Raw genomic sequence first — 21,265 nt, forward strand, 5'->3', positions numbered from 1 at the left:
TGGGCTTCCATAAACCACAGACTACAAGAACATGGTCTTCAAAAAGCCAAGTAGCTTCAGGCAAAAAAGTTGCCCTAAAGAGTGCCAGCTCCCATCTCTTGCACCATGTTACATCCATATTTAGGTTGCGAAATGGGCTGTCAAACCTACTACACCCCTCCTATAGTCATAGAACTGCCAATACAAACTTATTGGGAAAAAAAATATTGTGCACAGTTAACCCCGCCACCAGCCAAAACAAGAGGAAGTGGTCTTACCCTGTCCAGTTACAGAGGGCAAGGTGGTCACTTGGCTGTATTGCTCTACTGCAGTTAAAGACAGCATTTGTTTTCTGGCATAAAACCAAGCCTTCTGGTGAAAGCCTAGCTCCGAATTGTTATATGGGGAAATACTGTATTTTCTTTGTTTGCCCTGGGGATTATTACAGCTTGTTGCAGTGATGGCTGTACCACTGAATGATACTTTGTCATCGTTTCTAATGTTGATGCTTTAAAATATTCAATAAAACCATTGAAAATGAAAGCCTAGCTCTGACATGCCACCTCCTATGGTGCAAGAGCCATTGTTACACTGAGGATGTGGTGACTGCAGTACAGCTCCCAACTCAATCTGCCATGAAGGAATTCTGGGAGGTTAATGAAAAGCCTAAATATACTGTCAAAGAAACTTTTATTTACAGATTATACAAAATATTGCCAAACTACAAGACAGATACAAAAATCAGTCCGTTTTCCAGTGCCGGGGTCAAAAACCAGGATTCAGTGCCATCTCAAGTAACTCCACAAAGTGCCATGCAGTTGAACAAAGTGCTCTTCAGTAATGCTATGCTCCGCATCAGACTATATATTTAAAGCTGTAGGTATTGTCACAAGACAGCCTTTTGTTTTTGCAGCGACCACACAATTCCTGGCGGTGAGGCCTCTTCAGATCTATGTGTCTTTTCTTTTGGGGACAGGAGCAACGAGACTTTGAACAAGCCTAAGAGAAGAGAAAGAAAGAGCAAATCAGTCTATATCTCAAGACTACAGATGCGCAAAAGCAAAATCTAAAAGCCACTGTCAAAGCCAATGCAGCATGCAAGGCGAGTATTATGACATTCAGAATTAGAACTGCTAATTGAAATATTTAAAATGAACTTGCCTGGAAGTGCACTATGGTGCCATCACATAGGAATGTGGCACCTGTGTGCCAGAAGAGCTACCCCTTGAACTCTGGGCATAGATCTGCAAGAACATTGGGGCCATTAGGCCCATTTCACAAAGACTTCAGCTAGTGTGAACAGCAAACTTTTACAAAGCATTTGTGAGTGCCGACTGCCACCGACAAGCTGCTAGCAGGCCACAGCACTTCTTGAATTGGTAAGCTTGCAGTATAATCAAGGTTTGCTTTTAAATTCAATACTGCTTTGAATGCAAAATTAAAGCCAACACTCAATCTTTAGTCAGACTGAAGGTGAATTTTTAGGGCACCAGAAGAGAACACACTGGGACATGCTGTAATCACCACGCACGACTACACTCCTAAGAACTGAAGGTTAGCTGCAAAGCTCAAGTCAGCAACGCGTGATTGTTACATGATGCTTGTGCTATACATTTCACAGTCAATACATCACAGGAGAGAGATGCAATGTCAGAGGGCTCCAACTGCAGTGGCAGAATAATGGTCACCCAGGTCAAGACTGATTGGGTGCCCACCATATGAAGAATGCTGCTCTGCACTGACAGTCCAATAGTGTTATACACAGCACAGATCCTGGATCACAACAGGCAAGACACTAACCTGCATCTTACACAGGTATTCAGATATATGCTTAGCCTTTGATTTTAAAGTAGTTTCTACAGGCAGAAGTTGCTGTAGAAATGCTTCAGTATGCAGCTTCCCCCCCAGTATACTAATCCGAGCCAGTGCTGTGCACCAGAGAAGCATTGTTGCCCTCTCTCTGGTTCAGAGGCAGCAGCTGGACCTGGGTTAGCCAGAGCAACAGCAGGAGACTTGTAGAGGATTGGGGCTGCTCCGTAAAAAAAACCCCCACACAACCCACACTGCGCAAAGCAGGCGTGTAATATGTTGGTTATTAAAATACCTTTAAAATCTTTCAAAACTGATATAAAAAAGGTAGCTGTATAAACAAATCTACCAGTACCATGAATAGAAATCCAGGGTCAACTTGTCCAGCACCCCCCCCCCTTCCCCACTATCATGTTTAGATATTAAAAAAAAAAAAAAAAAAAAAAAAAAAAAAGACCAGTTACCTGACACTGAATCTCTTCCACTCTGTAAGGATTGAAACCTGTCTGGCATTTGCGGCATAGCTGTTTAAAATATACCTGCAAAAAAAAAAAAAAAAAAAAAAAAAAAAGTTTACATTCTCAATCTTGTCTAAAACGCAAAACTTCTATACTTACCCCACCTTTAATAGTCCAGCATCCCATTCTGGCATCTTTTACCCAGCTTATGGGTGTCACAAGCCCTGGAGCCCCATCCTTTCTGTCTAAATACCCCAAACTACAGGAACCTCAACAGGGCAAATAGCAGATGCCACAGCAGTAACACCAATAATATCAGCAGCATACTATACATACAGCACATTCCAAACAGTTAACACCTGCCTACACAGAAGATGGTCTGTGCACCATTGCATAGCTGCCAACTGTCCCATTTTTGACGGGACAGTCCTCGCCAACTTACTGTGCCGGGATTTGTCCCCGGCCAGTGGCTGGAGGGGCCGTCTGACCTTTATATTCCCCAACGGTGTGTCCCCTGTTCTCCAGCCACCATCTTCAGGCTCAGGATGGCCGGCAGGCACCCTGTGATTGGAGGAACATGGCGGGGCTGGCCTGTGCCTGCCCAGTGGCGTAGCGTGGGTGGTTGTTTCTTCTGGAACCGGGCCCCGCCCTCGCAGTCTCAGACCAGTGCGCTCAGCACATAAGCCTTTTCAGCTGCTCAGCTCCAGACCCAACCGTTCTTCCTGTTACTGTAAGGGAGTGCCGGTGGCTAATTAAATTCACTGTCACTAAAGGATCATGATGCATGCCAAGGAGTTCGGGAGAGGGCAAGAAAAGAATAGAAAGTTAAACAGTTACAGAAGTGACTGCTAGAGGACGATAGAGTGCTGTGTATTAAAGAGTGGGGAACAAAAGATATTGGAGGAAAATGAGGGGATGCTGGAGAGGGAGCATAGGAGGGTGACGGCTGTCTGTATGGAAGGCGGTCACAGGCAGTCAGCCAGAAGTGTGGTGCTGAGCCAGGAGGTCCAGTGGATACTGACAAGCGGATTTGGAGGCAGAGTAAACTTGAGAAAACAAGTGTCCAAATACCAGGAAGCTTGCCAGGGGTCTACCCAGGAAGGGGACCACTGTAGTGGAAAGTCAGTGGACAGGGGCTAGCATACACAGCAAGTGAGAAGGGGTGTCAAGTTAGGACCCTGAAGAGAAAGTAAAATCAGGATCATATTCTTTATCTTCACTTCAGTGGCAAGGTGAAGCAGCAGCCTTGCTGCACACTACAGCTAGTTGTCCTTAAAGATGTGTGCATAGTTCATAGCTGGGATTATCCCTTTTCCCATCCCAGTTCTAAATTAAACAAACCAAACCCCCTGTTCATTGTCTGAGCCAAGCATCTAAAGTGATGTTTCTACAGACTGTTGCTATGGGTAACCCAGGGGAATCCAGAAAATCCAATTCTCAGCAGTCCCCTAGGGGGCAGTGCTACATAATATCCCCCCTCCCCCCATCAGTCATTGTACAAATGGAGGTCTAAAGCTCCATACACGGTGAGAGAAGACAGATCATACGTTTTTTGCATGCTAGTCTCAAAAATGGAGGTACTACAAAAAAAAAAAAAAAAAAAAAAAAAAAAAAAAAAAAAAAAAAAAACTTGGAAAGAATGTAATGCATGCTTAGCTCCCGAGCATGCATGGTCTTGCTCTTCGGTTTTTTCTGTAACGATTAAAAATAATTTGATCTGGTATTGTACAAGAAACCTTTGTCTCTTCAGATAAATAGTTGTGATAGTCTCTTAAAAGCTGTGTACCACTGATCACATCATATGCAGCATTTTTCGTCCGATTATGTATGTATACTAGGCTTAACCCTCCCCACTCAAATTAAGCTTTCTTAGAGAAACCGGTAGAAACTGTGCTCCTTAGTGGTTAGAAAGACTAAAAAGACTAAACACTTCAGAGTATAGCATCAAGCCAAATAAATGCCTAGGATATTGATCCGGTCAGTTAATTAGCAGAGGGGGTTGTGAATTTCATTAACACCAAAAGCAGCTGAAACTGATTAACAGGGGCACTAGATTGGTGGAGGCCACTGAAATCTCTTCCCCTACTCATCTGACTTTTTCACTAGTTTTGCATTTGGCTAGAATGTCACTACTGGTAGCATGGAGGAGATACCTGGACACTATAGAGTATAGTTCATATTCCTATTGCACACCTTCCTGGTTTGTAGGCTTGTGTGTACTGGGTGCTGAAGCGATCACCAGCTGGCAAATGGATCAGTCACAAGTAGATACATATTCGCCAGCACACCAAGGATCTTACAAAAGCAGTCCAAAGACTTTATTCCAAAGATCACATCAGAAAAACAGTGCAACCTTTCGGAGCCACACAGGACCCCTTCCGTCAGGCATGTGATCACATGCCTGATGAAGGGGTCCTGTGCGGCTCTGAAACGTTGCACTGTTTTTCTGATGTGATCTTATTTGGAATAAAGTCTTTGGACTGCTTTTGCAAGTTCCTTGGTGTGCTGGCGAATATGTATCTACCTGGACCCTATAGAGCAGTGGTCCTCAACCCTGGTCCTCAGGGCCCACTAACAGGCCAGGTTTGCAAGATAACTGAAATCCATCCCAGGTGATATAATTTGCTGCTCAGTGATTGCAGTACTCTAGTCTGCATCTCCCCAAGGTAATACTTAAACTCTGGTCTGTTAGTGGGCCCTGAGGACCGGAGTTGAGGACCACTGCTATAGAGGGTTGCACAGGCATTCCAACCCCTCCAACGTGGCACATCAATACATGCCATTGCCAGAAAGTTTATGGTGTCTCCCAGCACAGTCTCAGGAGCATAGAGGAGATTCTAGGAGACCAAGTTACTCTAGGAGAGCTGGACAGGGCCAAAGAAGGTCCTTAACCCCATCAGCAGGACTGGTATTTGCTCCTTTGTGCAAAAGTCCTAGAAAATTACCGCCAGCAGGCCAGTGGTGTGAATGTCACGGACCAATGAGAAAGACATGAGGGTGGTCTGAGGGCCCAACATCCTCTAGTGGGCTCTGTGCTCACTTCCTGGGCACCGTGGAGCTCGACTGGCATTTGCTATTGAACACCAGAATTGGCAGATCCACCACTGGCACCCTGCGCTTTTCACAGATGAGAGCAGCTTCACCCTGAGCATATGTGACACACGTGAAAGGGTCTGGGGAAGCCACGGAGAACATTATGCGGCCTAACATTGTTAAGCATGACCGCTTTGGTGGTGGGTCAGTGATGGTCTGGGGAAACCAAACATTTGAGTTGCTGCAATGAAATTTCAGCAAAATGGACTAACCTACTGCATCATTTTCTCACTTTGTTTTTTAGGGTGTCTGAATTCAGCCCTCCGTAGGTTGATCATTTATTGCTAGTGTGGCATCCTTTTGTTCTTAACACATTATGCAGTCCATATCCGTATAGAAATCCGCATTTTCCCCCCCATTGAGATCTGAGGTTTTTAAAAGGGTTCCTTTATTTTATTTTTTTTTTTTTTTTTTTAGATAGATTCCAGATTCCATACACACCTCATTTTGGAGACATGCTTGGCCAGTCCATCACCTTTACCCTCAGCTTCTTTAGCAAGGCAGTCTTGAGGTTTGCAATATAAAAACAACCTTAGACTTATCGGTAACGGCATTTCTAGGAGTGTCTTTCAGGACCGCAACTGGAGAGTGCAAAGCTCCACCCAATTTCCCAGGAAACGCTGCAGCAGTCACTTTAAAGCCTGGCCCCTTCCACCATGGCCTCAGTTATAGAGTACCTCCAGCCATGCTGAAATATATTAATAACCGCAACAAAACCACAGTAAATACAATCAAGGGGAGAGTAATTGGTGCTGTCCTGAAAGACTCCTAGAAATACTGTTACATCCAACTAAGGGTTTCCCAAATAGTCTCTCAGGACAGCACCTGGAGATAATAAAGCAAGTACTTACTCTAGGGTAGGACCACAGCCTGCAGGACCCTTCTGCCAAAGGATTGCTCCATTGCTGACCGCAAATCCATCCTGCAATGACAGTGACTGTAGAAAAACAAGTGGCTGCTTTGCAGATTTGCCCTGGAGAAGCACCTGCCTGTTCCCCGCCCAGGAAGTTGCTATCGCCCTGGTTGAATGGGCCACAACACCTACAGGAGGATCCTCTTGAGGCTATACAAGATTCTCTAATGGCCAACCGAAGCCACCTGGCTATAGTATTTTTGGAAGCCCCTAAACCTTTACGCGACTGAAAATGGTACAAACAAAGTTTGATTTTTTAAACTCTTGTGATCTCTAAATACAACACCCCTCTTGACTGAAAAGCTTTCCTTAGAACCTGATGGAGAAGGGCAGAATGGGCAAAGTTACCTCCTGGGATATATGAAAAAAAAACGAGACCTTTGGTAAGAAACCCAGGTCTGTCCTCAGAACCATCCAGTCTGGGAACACCGACAAGAAAGGCTCAATGTTAGACAGACTGCAGCTCACGGATCCTCCTAGCAGAAGTTCCTACCAAACAGGCTTACTTTTAACGTACAATCCCTAATCGTAGCCTCTTCAAGGTTCAAAAGGTTTTTTGGTCAGTGCTTGAAGAACCACAGACAAATCCCATTGGGGGGGGGGGGGATTTAATGATATGGGCCTGGCCAAAGCCCTGAAAAAATCCAATGATTTAAGAGGTTCCTGAGATTAAGGTCTCTCCAGAAACAGATAAAGCAGCTACCTGGACTCAGGTACTGGCTGCTAACCCCTTCTCTATTCCCTCATGGAGAAGTTTAACCCACTTCCAGACCGCCCACCGCAGATACGTCGGTACTTGACATTAGCTGCCATAACCCTGGGATTTTTTGAATCTGCGGGCAGTCCTTTCACATAAGGGTGGTCCCAGCGGTGGATTTGCCGTGGGATCACCCTTACGGTGCGGCGGGAGAGGTGCCTCTCCCGGTCGTCTCCCCAGCTTACCGGACCCACTGGCAGCAGGGAAATCTATCTGGTCCATGTACCTCACAGGCAGGAAGTTGAGTGAGGGCAAGGTGTCTCCTAGCAATGGATTTAAAGAGCCCATTTTTTCCATCATGAAAATGACGTAGTGTAGATGTGAGGTCTTTTTGACCCCAGATCTCTAAAGAGGTCCTGTCATGCATATTTCTATTACATGGGATTTTTACATTCCTTGTAATAGGAGGAAAAAAAAAAAAAAAATTATATTATATTATATACATTTTTTTTTTTATAAGTAATTTTCTAGCAAAAAACCTGATTAACTTGTAAACAAGTGTCAGAAATGGGCCGGCGCTTAAGGACAGAAACATCTTCCCTGGGACGGATGGCATAACAAGCAAAAAGGTCCAGGGCTGGGCTAAAGAATCGAGACCCTCTGCTTGGGTCCTGCTGATATATAGAGGAAATATCAAACAAGGAAACCTGCAGGTGGACCCATCTGTTCACTAACAAAATGATTCATAAAGTACCATACCAATATAAAAAACTATAGACCAGTAAAGGGTTTAAGATGTCCACAAAGTGCATCAAACGTGCAATTTTTTTGTTTACAAGGATCTCCTCCGGATCCTCTGCAAGCTATACTGTGATCTTTAGGCTCTTGTCCACCACCAATGGGTAAGATACCTACTCACCAGGGGCAAGATTTGGTCCCAAAAAAGGTTGGGTGAGGGAAACCCTCATGCCAGGAAAGGGCCCCTTGTTGCAGTCCAACCCACCAGAAACCACAAGTGATAAACCTTGTCAGAGGGAACAAACCAACAAAGGACTTCCATCGTGTAGTATATCGATTTAAAAGTGCAAAAAAAATTGTGTTTCAAAGTTTAGAGCTCTGTTCAAATAGCAGGGCCGCCAATTGCGTTCCACCTGCGCGCCAACTGGCGGAAGGGACGCAACACGTCACCCCATAACCCTACTTGGAGGTGCGTTTGGGGTCGTTCTGTTAGAATACTGCCCTGCAGCCCAGTCTCCGGGTGGGGGGGGGGGTCCCCTCGAACTGTAGCTTCCCACCAGTGCCGGCTGCACTCATGCAGCCCCAGACCATGACCCTCCCACCACACTTGACTGTAGGCAAGAGACACTTGTCTTTGTACTCACCTGGTTGCCACCACTGAACCAATATAAGTTTCTTGGTCTCATACCACAAGACATGGATCCAGTAATCCATGTCCTTGTCTGTCTTCAGGGTAAAAAAAAAAAAAAAAAAAAAAAAGTGCATCATTTTTTAGAAGATGCTTCCTTCTGGGACAGCCATGCAGACCAATTTGATTCAGTGTGCAGCATATGGTCTGAGCACTGACAGGCTGACCCCCCCACCCATTCAACCTCTGCACCAATGCTGGCAGCACTCATATTTCACAAAGGCAACCTCTGGGTAGGAAGCTGAGCATGTACATTCAACTTTTGGTCAACCGTGGTGAAGCCTGTTTTGAGTGGAACCGGTCTTCCAGTGACAGTATGAGAGAGCGATACCCCCCAATTTAACACCTGCTCCCCATTTACAATGAGACCTTGTAACACCAACAAGCCACATGACATTGGGGAGGGAAAATGGCCAATTGGGCCCAATTTGGACATTTCACTTAGGGGGCCGTTCTATCCCCATGGCAAAAATTGTTAATGAAACTTTGTAGCAAGCTTTGGACATACCCCAGCATTCATAGAACCCAGCTGGGAAAAGCTGGTCTAAATACAAGAGCATGCAAAAATGTTGTTGATCATTTATTCTTCCAGGTTTGTAAACTAATCCAGCAGTACACTGACCTGTGCAGAAGCTTCTAGAAGTGCTCTTGTTTAAGATTTACGAGTCTTGTAGCCACCTGCTTTTAGTGCAGGTTGGGGTAGCAGTCATGTCACTGCTGCTACAAAAATATCTGGGTTTGCAGAAGCAAATGCCCCAACATTGAGCAAAAGGAGCTTAGACGCCCTCTTACAAATCAGCGAGTCTTAAAATTGCTTCTACGTTTGGAACAGTCGTTACCTGTCACTATAGCCTGAGAAGCAGCAAAGCATGATCGGTGCTTGATTAGCTGCAATGGAGAGCAGGAGAGACATGGAGCCAAAGACTAGGAAGACCATTGCCTGCCTATGCCATCTTGAGGGGAGCAGAGAAAGGGGGTTTTCCAGCCAAGCCTACCCTCTTTCCTCCATGCCTGAGCCAATTGCTGATGGATTCCAGGAAGTAAATGCTACATGATGCCACATGCCCTTACTCAAGGTGCTATGCCTAGAAATGGGGGCATTTAAAAAAAAAAAAAAAAAAAAAAAAAAAAAAAAAACACAACCCCAAAAGACAGATGGGAGAGTCTGAACCTAAAGCAGAGATGGTCTCACAATGGCAGGATCTGACTCCATGGCAGAAAGGTGCACATTTTAAAAATTTGGGGGAAGGTCTGCCTGCAGATCCCCTCTAAGCATTTGGGAGATTCCAGCACAAAGTCACATACTGGCATTCTGCAGACCACTAGAGTACATCTGGTCCAAGGATGACAGTGGACCAGAACCATGTCACTGGCACTACAGAAATGCATCCCCACCGCACAGGGACTGATTGAACTCACAAATCTGCTCCCTGCCACAGGACCTGCTACACAAAGCCACTTTACCTCTGCATCCCGCAGAGGACAAAGCTCACTGGGCATGGTTTAACTGGTGAAAGCAAGAAAGAAAAGTGACAGATTTGATAACACTTTCTTCCACCCACAAAACCCTGCTACCAAGCTCATCAGGCCCACTGTCACTGCATGGCATAGGACCCAAGTAAACTGAAACACAAAGGCCTGCAGAAAAATAGTACATTTCTCGTATTCTATGTTGGGCTTGAGAAACATGGGGTTAGTTTGACTAGAATTGAGGCTCAGGCTTTGTTTTAGTAACTGGATCCACTCATGCGGTCCTGAAAGATGGACTGGGAAAAACCTTGCACAAGAGTCAATCTCCATGACACTCATAGTACTGTACAATGCAGAAAGATTTGTACCATCACTGCCCTGCACCATAGCAATGCTAGCCTACATGCAAAATTGTGAAGCTGGTGTGTTTAAAAAAAAAAAAAAAAAAAAAAAAAGGAGGTAGTCTATTTCTCTGCATGTATAGATCCAATTTTTAGCTTGGATTACAGCAATTAACACCGGTCAGTTTTTTGGCCATGTCCTACTGCAGATAGTAATTACCATCTTTCTGTCTGAGATACAAACCAAAAAGGAAAAGCCTCATTCAAATCACTGCCCCCCCCCTCCCCCCCACCCCAACAGCTCTCATGTGAAGATCCCCACAGCACTGGCTCTACTAAAGCCTGTATTTCACTGACTCCTTGCTGACAGAAGCACCACCAGGAGTGCCGTTTTAGAGTAAAAAGGTACTTATCTGAGCATTCCTCCAATAGTTCAAAGGGTGTGGAGAGGTCCCATGTCAGAGTTCTGCTTCAGAACTTCAGGAGTCTGGCCCTTGTCAAAAAATTTATGAGCGTGTTTTCGGCCAGCCTGATGTGGTTTGGAACTGAGGTTTGAGTGACTGAACCATGGTCTGAGGCCGATGGTAGTGAAATAATTATCACTGCTGCCTTTCTACCTTGATCTTTGTACCAGCTTTGGTATTACGGCAGTTGGGGGGGGGGGGGGGGGGGAGATGCATAACAGTTGGGGAGCCCAGATTTGGTTGGACACAGCTACTCTGTTCCCATCTGTGGGGGGGGGGGGGGGGTAGGGAGAAGTTTTGGGCAAACAGATCCACTTGGGCACCCACAATTTTTTTTAAAAAAATCCTAACATTTCCATCAGTTTTAGGTTTCGGCTTAAGTCTGCAAGAGTGTTGTCAGTTTCCTTTAGATATATCTGATGTTTCTCACCCCATGACAGTGTTTATCAGATCCATTAGACAAGTAGATGGTTTCCCCCTTGTCTGTTCAGGTATGCCAGTTGTGGCGTTGTCGGATTAAATCCAGACTTTGCCCTGAATGGCCGCTTGGAAAGCTTTTAGCACCTCCTCTACTGCTTTAAATCCCCTCATGTTTGAGGATGCTTGAGACCAGTAGGGGGTCCATGTTCCTTGTACACAGCGATCCACCATAGGTGCTCCCCAACCCAAAAAGTGCTGTCATCGAAGTGATCTGCACCGTATCAGTCTGTGTCCCTCAAGGTAAATTAGCAGGCTGAGCCACCACTGGAGCACTCTGGATTGAACAAGTAATGAATATTTGTCTAAGGATGAGGAGTTGCCATCCCATCGGGCAAGAATGATTTCGTAAAGGTCTCATATGGAGCTGTGCCCAGGTGATGACCAGGATTCAGGACGTCAGTCCCAACATTACCATGCCCCATCTGGTGAATTTGGCCTGTCAGGGATACTATTGCTTCCTTGATCTTCGGCTATCCTCCGTCAGGAAAATCTTGGTAACTTTTGCATCTAGCCCAAGTACAGTATATGACAATCTGGCTGGGGGTTAATTGCAATTCTTTATTCACATTCCATCCCAAGCTTTGCAAGCAAGAGATGCTCTTGTGCAGATTGGCTTCCAGTCTGTTTGCTGACACAAACGCCTATGCCTTGCTGTCAGTTTTTTTTAGTGCTTCTGCCATTATTTTCAATAAGATCCTGATCCTGGGTGCAGGAGAAAAAAAAAAAAAAAGTAGCTGTATACTGCAAATCTTAGGTATCTTTAAAGGACTATCAGCATATCTACTGTGGCCATGAATATTCCTGACTGAATAGATGGGACTCCATCCAGAATCTCTTGTACCTTATCTTTTGGTTGAGTGGTTTGAGGTTTAGTATGAGTCTTAGCTTGCCTAATGGCTTCTTCCTTGCAAATGTGCGAATAAACTGTCTACCGGTGGTACATAAAATAATTTTTCGTTTGATTAGATTTTCTAATTCAGAAAGGAAGGTCTCTGCTTGGTCTGTGCCTTTTGGGATTGTCATCACAAGGTACTTGGTTTGGGGGGAATGATTTGAAAACTAGCGAGTAACATGCTTTTCGTACAGAGAACCAATCTGTTTTGCGTTTTTCTTCCATTGATGAGCAAAGGACGCCAGTCATTGCTTTCGGTTTCTTGGAATGGAAGTCTTGATAAAGTCTCCCTTGCCTTTGTTTTGTCCAGCCCTTCTTTGGTTCAGTTTCTTTATTAAATCTCGTGGACTGAACAAAGGGTGCTTTCCCATGCTTTTTGTTGAGGAAACACTATTTTTGGCTGCGGTTATGTCCAGAACAGTTTCCAAGTTGGGTCCGAACAGTAACTCACCTGCGAAGGGATGCCGCATAATCTCTTCAGAAGCAATGTCACCTCCCCACAACTTCATCCACAGGGCTCTTCTGGCCAAATTAGGCATGTGGTCCTGGCTGATACCCTCCAGATTAAGCCAAAGCATCCACAAGAAATGCTGCTGCTCAGGTTAGTGTGGGTATGGTTTTTATGAATTCTTTGGGGGGGGGGGGGGGGTGGAACTGTGTCCTAGCAGCTCTTGCAGCTACGTCAGACTAACAAAGGCCCTGGCTGTGCAGGTGGAAACTATAGCTGGATTTGGATTCACTGCTCCTGCTTCCCAAGCTCTTTTTAGAAGTGCTTCTTTTTATCAATGGGATCACTGAGGGTCCCAGAGTCGTTCAAAAAGCCAATTCGGACTGGTTTAGAACTCTGGCAAGGGAGGAATCTACTTTAGGGTATTTTGCCCAGAATTTCTTATTTTCCTCTGCGAAAGGGTATCTACATTTAACTGCAGCTGGACTATAAAAAGCTTCTTTTCCAGCTCTTCCCATTCTTTGACTGTTTTTTCAGAGTCTCATGTACCGGAAATGTTCCTTGGTTTTTTAGGTTGTAAGCTTTTGTACATCTTATCGCGTAAAGGACAGTTCTGCGACTTTTTGCTCCTTTATACCTAGTGTATCTGTTATGGCTCTTACTAAATTGTCAGTGTCTTCTGAGTGAAAAAGCGTGCCTTCTGATGCTAGGTCTTCGTCATCTGAGTCAGAGCATAGGCAGTCTTTGGATTCCAGGCTATCTGAATTGGTTTCCTGCTCCGCTGGGTCCACCTCTTCCCTGCTGCACAAGGGAATTTGTGGCTTGCTGGTAGATGGGGTGCTGGTCTTGCTGGAACCTCAAGCTTTCCTATGGCCGAATGTAGGGGGCCCAATCATGCTCCTTATTTCCTTCTTGAAGGAGTTGAGCATGTCTAAGGAACCCCTGGGATTCCTTGGCAACCATTTGTTGATGCCTTTTTGGCACAATGGTTTTTTCCGTTCTGGAGGAAACCTGTGACCAAGAGACATGCCTTGCAGCTGGTCTTTGCCCTTTTCTCTTCTGGGGTCAGCAAATAACCACAAAGACCCAGTGACACAGGCGGTTGCCATACACAAACATGAATAACTGTAGTGAGGTAAAAACAGGGGAGACTCCAGAGTTTTCCAGCTTACCTTGGAGCTGTACCGACAGGCAGAATCTGCAGGGCAGGGAAGCATCCAATATGGTAAGCCTCAGAAAGAACCCCCTGCATAGGGGCCTTTTCACCGCTTCCTACACAGCTCCAGCCCTGTCCCCAGCTGACCCCATGCAGGTTGGTGGGTGTACCTGCACTGCCATCTGCTCTCCTGGTATCCTAGGATGCTACAAGCCCATCCATCTTTCTCTTATTTTTGAAATTTGCACCGCTGCCCAGAAGCGACATCAAGCAGAAGTTGCCCACTCTATTGCCCAACTGCCAAGATGGCTGTAGACTGGAAGCGCATTACTGGAAGTGCCATTAGGCTTCAGAAGTTACACCCACCACCATCTAGCTTCTCCAGCAGCGTGGGACACCTGTTTGCTCTATCGGCCGGAGTTATGTCCCCTGGACAGCCGATACTGGTGCCCCGAGGATGCAGTAACCAGATAGCCAGCTCAATCCAGGTGTAGACTTTTGGGGGGAGAGGCACACTGACATTCTTTCCAGCTGGGGGGGGGGGGGGGGGGGAGGGGAAAGACAGCCATCCCCCCTGGGAGGAAGACAGACATCCCCCCTATTATTGCCATAGCTGCTAGCAATAAATAGCAAGGGAATCCAGCAGGCTGGTTGTACCAAAGTGGAGCGATCAACTTGGTACATTCAGTCTGCCCATTAATGATTTGAATCTCAGCTGGTACCTGCTGAACTGGCCGAGATTCTAACAGTGTATGGCAAGGCTTATCAAGGATCAATACACATTTGCCAGCATACCATGGATCCTCAAACAGTCCCTTATGCAGAAAATCACTTGCACTTGTTTAGTTATGTGACCCTTCTGCAAAAAAAGCTTTGGACTACATATAAAGATCCATGGTGCACTGGCAAATGTGCATTGATCCGTGATGCATCTAGTATCCAGCTGGTAGTGGCTATAGCACCCATTACTGATGAGCCCTGTGAGCCAGGAAAGTGCGATGGGAATATACACAAGACTGGCAGCCTATTAAGGCTACGTTCACATCTAGGCGTTTTGAGTTTTACAGGTAAACCGCTATGTATCGCCTTTACAGGCGTTTTTGCCCCATAGACTTAATGCAAACACTGGAATCTGCCCAAAAAGCCAATTTACTTTTTGGTGCGTTGGGCGTTTTGCTCAAGGCGTCGGAACGCTCCGATGTGACCAGGGGTCATTGAAATGAATAGGATTTGTCTTGTTGGGCGTTTTTTGAGCTGATCCTTAGAGCTGAAAAACGCTCCAAAACGCCTACATGTGAACTTTGCCTAACAGGGATTCCATTTTTGTTATGCAATCTCTGACATCAATGGACTCACCTTGTTGCTTCCAGAAATGCACCAGACATATGCACTCTCCCATCGCGTTTTACAGTCTTTGCAGTGGAAGTAACCATATTTTTGCTCCAAGAACTGAAAGACAAACACATAGCATTGATAAAGCCACATGCAGAGAACTAAACCCATTTTTTTTTATACCAACATTAGTTTAGACAAGCCCCAAAAGGATTACATACACGAGTTCCAAATTAGGATCCTTCCAAAGAATTTGATGCAAAGATAATTTTATTTCGGCTTCTAATTGTAAAGTTTCAGACAAGGCTAATAAGCACATGCCATGTTTTAGAATGCACAGAGCCCCACTTTACAAGTTGGCACCAGGACTCCAAAACCCCCCACCCACTGCCCTCACCATTGGGAGGAGGAGAATTTATGGCGCTTTTCCACTGCATGAAACCGAACAGTTCCGCTCGCTTAAACAGTAACACCTCGGTTGTGGTTCCAAGAGGGCAGTACCAGTACCATATCCCACAATCCTTTGCATGCAGCCTTGACTGTTTGTCACTACTAGCCACTGATTGGTCAGAGAATTGTTGTTATCCCACCCACTTACTATTAGTGGAAAAGCAAACCGTAGCGAACCGTTCCAACACCGTACCATGCAGTGGAAAACCAAACCAAGCAGGGCCGAGTGGAGTCGAGCCAGTACTTGCAGTGGAAAAGTGTCATTAGTCAAATTTGTGCACTGTCCAACCATCTACATGCATTTGCTCCAGCATTACCCATGATACCTGACCAGCTTCCGGACAGCGGCCTGTGCATGCATGTCAGCGTGGCCACCCCATGATAACTCATGATGGGCACTGGGTGATTACCATTTAAGAAATCAAAAGGTATGTGCCACCAATGAACCAAGGTAAGGTGACTGACCTCAGCACTGAGGCCAGAGAGTCCATACCAGATACTCAGTTCTCACTGACTCCTAGTAAGATTGTCCTGTACACAGGAAAGCGTTACGACTCATTTTATTCATACTAAGAATGATAGTTCTAGCTGTGCCAATACCACCTGCCCCCCTTAACCACTATACATCTGCCCCACCGTGTCCTGCTTCCTCCACTACAATTCCACCCGGGGGGGGGGTCCAGTGGGGACAGTTGGATTAGCTCCATTTCAAGGTGAGGGATGTTTCCAGGAAGGGGATTAGTCAGTATAGTCCATCTAGTCATACAGTAGGATGAAGGAAAGGGGGTTGCAGTTTGGGTTGGTCATCTCCAGTGGATGGAGTAGGGAGTCCAGTTGGGTGTCCATCCATCTAGTCTTATTTATTACACAGTTAACACCAGAGCCTGAACAGGGAGTGCAGGATGTAGGTTAGATTAGTCCCATCTAGTCATTGCAGAGTGAAGGATACTGGGGAGCTTACAGGTGGGTGCATCGGGGTCAGGGTATGTAGGCCTGTTGGTGGGTAAAGGATACTTGGGTGTCCAGTAGGAGGGGGGAGAAAGTGGTGCAGTGGGAGTTAATCCACCTAGTTCCCTTGATAGGTGAATACCAAAACTTAAACCTAGGTTCAGGGAGCCCCCCCATTGCCCTCCCCATCAGTGCCGCCCATCAGTGCAGGAAAAAACGTATTTACTTACAAAATTGTATAACAAAAAAACTTTTTTTTTTTTTTTCAAACTTTCTCGGTCTTTTTTTATTTGTTTAGCAAAAAGGAAAAAACCCAGAGGTGATAAAATACCAAAAGAAAGCTCTATTTGTGGGGGGAAAAGGACATAAATTTGGTTTAGGTACAGTGTTGCATGACCGCGCAATTGTCATTCAAAATGCAACAGCGCTAAAAGGGGGAAATTGGCCTGGGCAGGAAGGGGGTGAAAGTGCCCAATATTGAAGTGGTTAAGATAGGAGGGAGCCTGGGACCAGGGGGGAGGAGCCGAGTGAGACCAGGGGGCAGTGCCAGCAGGCACAGGAGCTGCTATGGTACAGATGACGATCCTTGGCGGGAAGGTAGGGCATGGATTAAATGCCTGACTGCGTACTTTTATTATACAGCCTACTGCATGTACATGAGGACCCTCTCTAGGGTGAACACATGGGGAATAGAGGACAGATAAGGAGAGATAGAACAAGGGAGAAAGAGTGATGGGGCAGTGGGGGCTCTGCTTTGCTCAGGGGGGGTGATCTGTGAGCAGATCCCCACTGGGCACAGTGGGACAGAGCCCACCCTGCTCTATGGGCAGTCAGGTGTAAACAGACTTTGCTCACCGTTTACACCAACCTGCAATGTGATCCAATTCAGCCAGATGGAGGGGAACAGATCAATTTCCAATTGTTTTTAGTAGAGCAGATTAGATTGGCGATTACACCCGCTGCTCCAAGAGAATAGAGGGTCTAATTGGATCCACCTGAAAGACAGACAGGTGGATCCAATTAGACTGCTCATTTAGGGCTCTTTCACACGGTCCGCCTCCGTAGGCGGATCCGTGCTGCTCAGCGGGGATCGATCCGCGATCCCAGTTGAGCCGGCGGATGACAGCTCCGTCTCCGCTTGCAGTGTGAAGAGGGAGGTGTCACAGCCCCCGCTGCTCTCTATGGGGGATCGGATGAGAGCGGACCGCCTGTCCGCTCTCATCCGATCCGATACCTGAACGGATGGAAAAATAGGGTTTCCATCCGTCCAGATTTGACGCATCGGATGTCAGCAGACATGTCTCCGCTGACATCCGATGCCCCATAGAGATGCATGGGGGGGGGGGGGGGGGGGGGGGAGGGACCGTTCAGATCCGCAAAAAAAAAAAAAAAGACAGGCAGATCTAAACAGTCCGCCTGTGTGAAAGAGCCCTAAAAAGTGCAATGTGATTGATACATAGAGATTAATATATGTACGTTCCAAAGTGCAATAAATACCTTTCATACAAAAAGTCCAATTAAATTGTGTCATAAACTTGTGCAGATCCAATGCAAGCTATTTGCACCAACTTCCGTGTGACATCACGTAAAAGCACACACCATTTGCGAACCAAAAATTATGTCCTTAAAATCATGAGGTCATGTGTGCTTGTCATCTGCTGGATATTTGCACCCACTTACTCAAAAAACAACAATGCAGGTATAATGTCTTTCTCCAAAAAGCGGCCTTTCAACACTATCTCATGTCCAGTACCAACCACAGGAAACTCCGTATATGCAAAGAATAAAGCACGCTATAGTGCATTACCAAGCCAATTAAACAATTTGTCTCTTTATCCTTGTAAAGTTTGCTGTAAGTACATTGCTTTCATAAAGCAGCAGTTTTTCCTGCTAATGCACTATATAGAGTGCTTTATAGTTTCCGGTGGTTGGCACTGGACATAGTGGTGAAAGGCCGCTTTTTGGAGAAAGCCATCATGCCTGCATTGTTGCTTTTTGAGTAAAGTGGCTGCAAATATCCGGCAGACGACAAGCACATATGACCTCAAAAGTTTGGTAAGCCAATGGTATGCGATTTGCCTTGGTGATGTTACACTGAAGTCGGTGCAAACAGCTTGCAGTGGAACTGCACACGTTTATCACGGCACAATTTTATTGGACTTTTTAGATGAAATGTATGTTTTATGCATATTACTTATTGCACTAGCACTTTGCACATATATTATCCTTGATAATCACATTGCACTTTCTTGTGGTTCATACTTATATGATGGATGTTCTTTCTTTGGCTCTGTTTGCTTATGTAAGATATTTTGTATTACTGCAATTTTTTTTTGAAATTTGAAAACACTTTGATAGCATTGAAAACAATTTAAAGGAACAGTGCACCTAATTTTTTGTATAGCAAAATATTTTGGCGTTGATGTATTCGGGACACTGATATATTGTAAGGGGAACTCTCCAAACTCTGGTGCAAAGAGGAACCCTGATGTAAGGGGGGGGCTGTCAGAGACCCCTTTTATCGGAGTTGCCAGTGTTCCCCCTTAAAACAGGGTGCCCAGAGCCCCTTTACATCAGAGTTTCCCATTACAATATAAAGGGGAATTCTGTGGGTTCTGATGAAGGGGCTCAGACAGGTTCCCATCCTCCTGGCAGAGCTGCTGTCTGGGGTTCGGGTGGTGGGGGGGGCACCAAAATGCACACAAAAATCCTGGCACCGGCCCTGCCTAGGTTGCAGGGAGGAAGGGGGGGTGTGCAGTTGGGGGGGGGGGTGCAGTTGGGTAAGCCCATCTAGTCTTAATGCAGGGTGAAGGCTACTTGGGTTGAGGGGGGGTGACTAGGGTATATTCAGTGGGATTAGCCCATCCAATCCTATTGGAAGATGGATACTAGGGTTCAGGGTATTTCCTGGGGAATGGGGTGCAGTAGGGTTTCGTAAATCTAGTCCCAGCCGGTGTACTAATACCTGGAAAGCGGATCTCCTGAGCTCCTCTCTGTCGGCTCCGCTCTTCTCTCCGCTTGGCTCTGCCTCTAGCTCCGCCTCGCTCTCCTCTTGCTCCGCCCCGCGCTCCTCGCTCTGGCCGTTCTTGTAGTCGGTTGGACGCAGAGAGAGGAGGCGGCGCTCCAGTACCGGGGAATAGACGGCAAGAGGGCGGGTGAACCGCACAGCCTCAGGGGGCGGAGGTGGTGGAGGGGGTCTCCGGAGGGTGCGGGGCCCCAGAGAGCACTGTACTCCGGTGTCCACCCGCGGGTTCACCTGCACCCCCACCTCCTTAGTGTTGGCCCGGCGCAGGCGGGGGGTGAGGTTGGGGTTCACCTGGGACAGGATGGCTTTCAGCTGGGCTCTCTGCAGGTTGTCCAGATAGTCGGTGGGCTCCGAGCTCTTCCCGGACTTCCAGCTGCCCTGCTTGTTCCGGGCGGAAGGCTGCGGAACCGGGGGAATGTAGTGCTGGTAGGCGCTGTACGGAGAGTACATGAACCCCGCCATCCCTGTCCTGAGTGTGAGCGAGGAGGGCGGGGAGCGGAGATTATCAATGTGCGGAACAGCTGAGGATCATCACTAATCACCGCCGCCCGGGACAGAGGGAGAGGGCAACGCCGGGGTCAGGAGCACTCCAATAGAAATATATATATCCTATATATCACTCCACTATATATAATTATTCCACTCCAATATAAATATATATCACTCCACTATATATAATTATTCCACTCCAATATAAATATATATCACTCCACTATATAGAATTATTCCACTCCAATATAAATATATATCACTCCACTATATAGAATTATTCCACTCCAATATAAATATATATCACTCCACTATATAGAATTATTCCAATATCACTCCACTATATATACTTATTCCACTCCAATATAAATATATATCACTCCACTATATAGAATTATTCCAATATCACTCCACTATATATAATTATTCCACTCCAATATAAATATATATATATATATATCCTATATATCACTCCACTATATATAATTATTCCAATATCACTCCACTATATATAATTATTCCACTCCAATATATTTATATAACTCCAATACACTTATAGATCACTCCAATATATATATCTCAGTCCATTATATATAATTATTCCACTCCAATACGCCTATTTATAGATCACTCCAATATATATACAGTATATATAAATATATCACTCCAATACACTTATTTATAGATCACTCCAATATATATAATTATTCCACTAAAATACGCTTATTTATAGATCACTCCTATATATAACTCCACAATATATAATTATTCCACTCCAATGCACTTATGTATAGATCATTCCAATATATGTAGTTAACTTTATCACTCCAATACACTTATTTATAGATCACTCCAATATATATATATATATATATATATATATATATCACTCCAATACACTTATTTATAGATAAATCCAATATATATATCTCACTCCATTATATATAATTATTCCACTCTAATACGCTTATTTATAGATCACTCCTATATATAAATATATATATATGTATCACTCCACTATATATAATTATTCCACTCCAATACACTTATATATAGATAAATCCGATATATATATCTCACTCCATTATATATAATTATTCCACTCCAATACACTTATTTATAGATAACTCCAATATATTTATATAACTATATCACTCAGGGCCGCTGATAGGGGGGACCACCAGCCCGCTTGTAGGGGGCCCGAGCACACAGGGGGGCCCACACAGAGAGGGGGATTAGTGATGGACAACAATTACAGAAATCTTCCTCCAGCACCTGAATCTGATCTGTCCCTCTCTCTGCTATCAGCTTTTATCTGTTGAGAAAGAGACAGTTGTCCCTCACTATTTCCCCTCCCTTGTGTGGGCCCCCCCCCCCCTCCCAGCACTTATCTCT

At 45.4% G+C, this 21,265-nt stretch overlaps 1 protein-coding gene across 1 annotated transcript; it reads right to left on the bottom strand.

Annotated features, from left to right (window-relative positions):
- Window positions 1-699: 699 nt before the first annotated feature.
- ZAR1L (zygote arrest 1 like) lies at window positions 700-19,855 on the bottom strand. Its single transcript, XM_082247345.1, has 4 exons — window positions 19,322-19,855; window positions 14,983-15,075; window positions 2,253-2,327; window positions 700-978 (listed from the first exon to the last, which is right to left on the bottom strand). The coding sequence occupies exons 1-4, from the start codon at window positions 19,841-19,843 to the stop codon at window positions 835-837; spliced, it is 834 nt and encodes a 277-aa protein (XP_082103471.1). The 5' UTR covers window positions 19,844-19,855; the 3' UTR covers window positions 700-834.
- Window positions 19,856-21,265: the final 1,410 nt, after the last annotated feature.

Source organism: Pelophylax lessonae (genome assembly GCF_965119305.1).
Source record: "Pelophylax lessonae genome assembly, chromosome: 2".
Classification (NCBI taxonomy): Eukaryota; Metazoa; Chordata; class Amphibia; order Anura; family Ranidae; genus Pelophylax; species Pelophylax lessonae.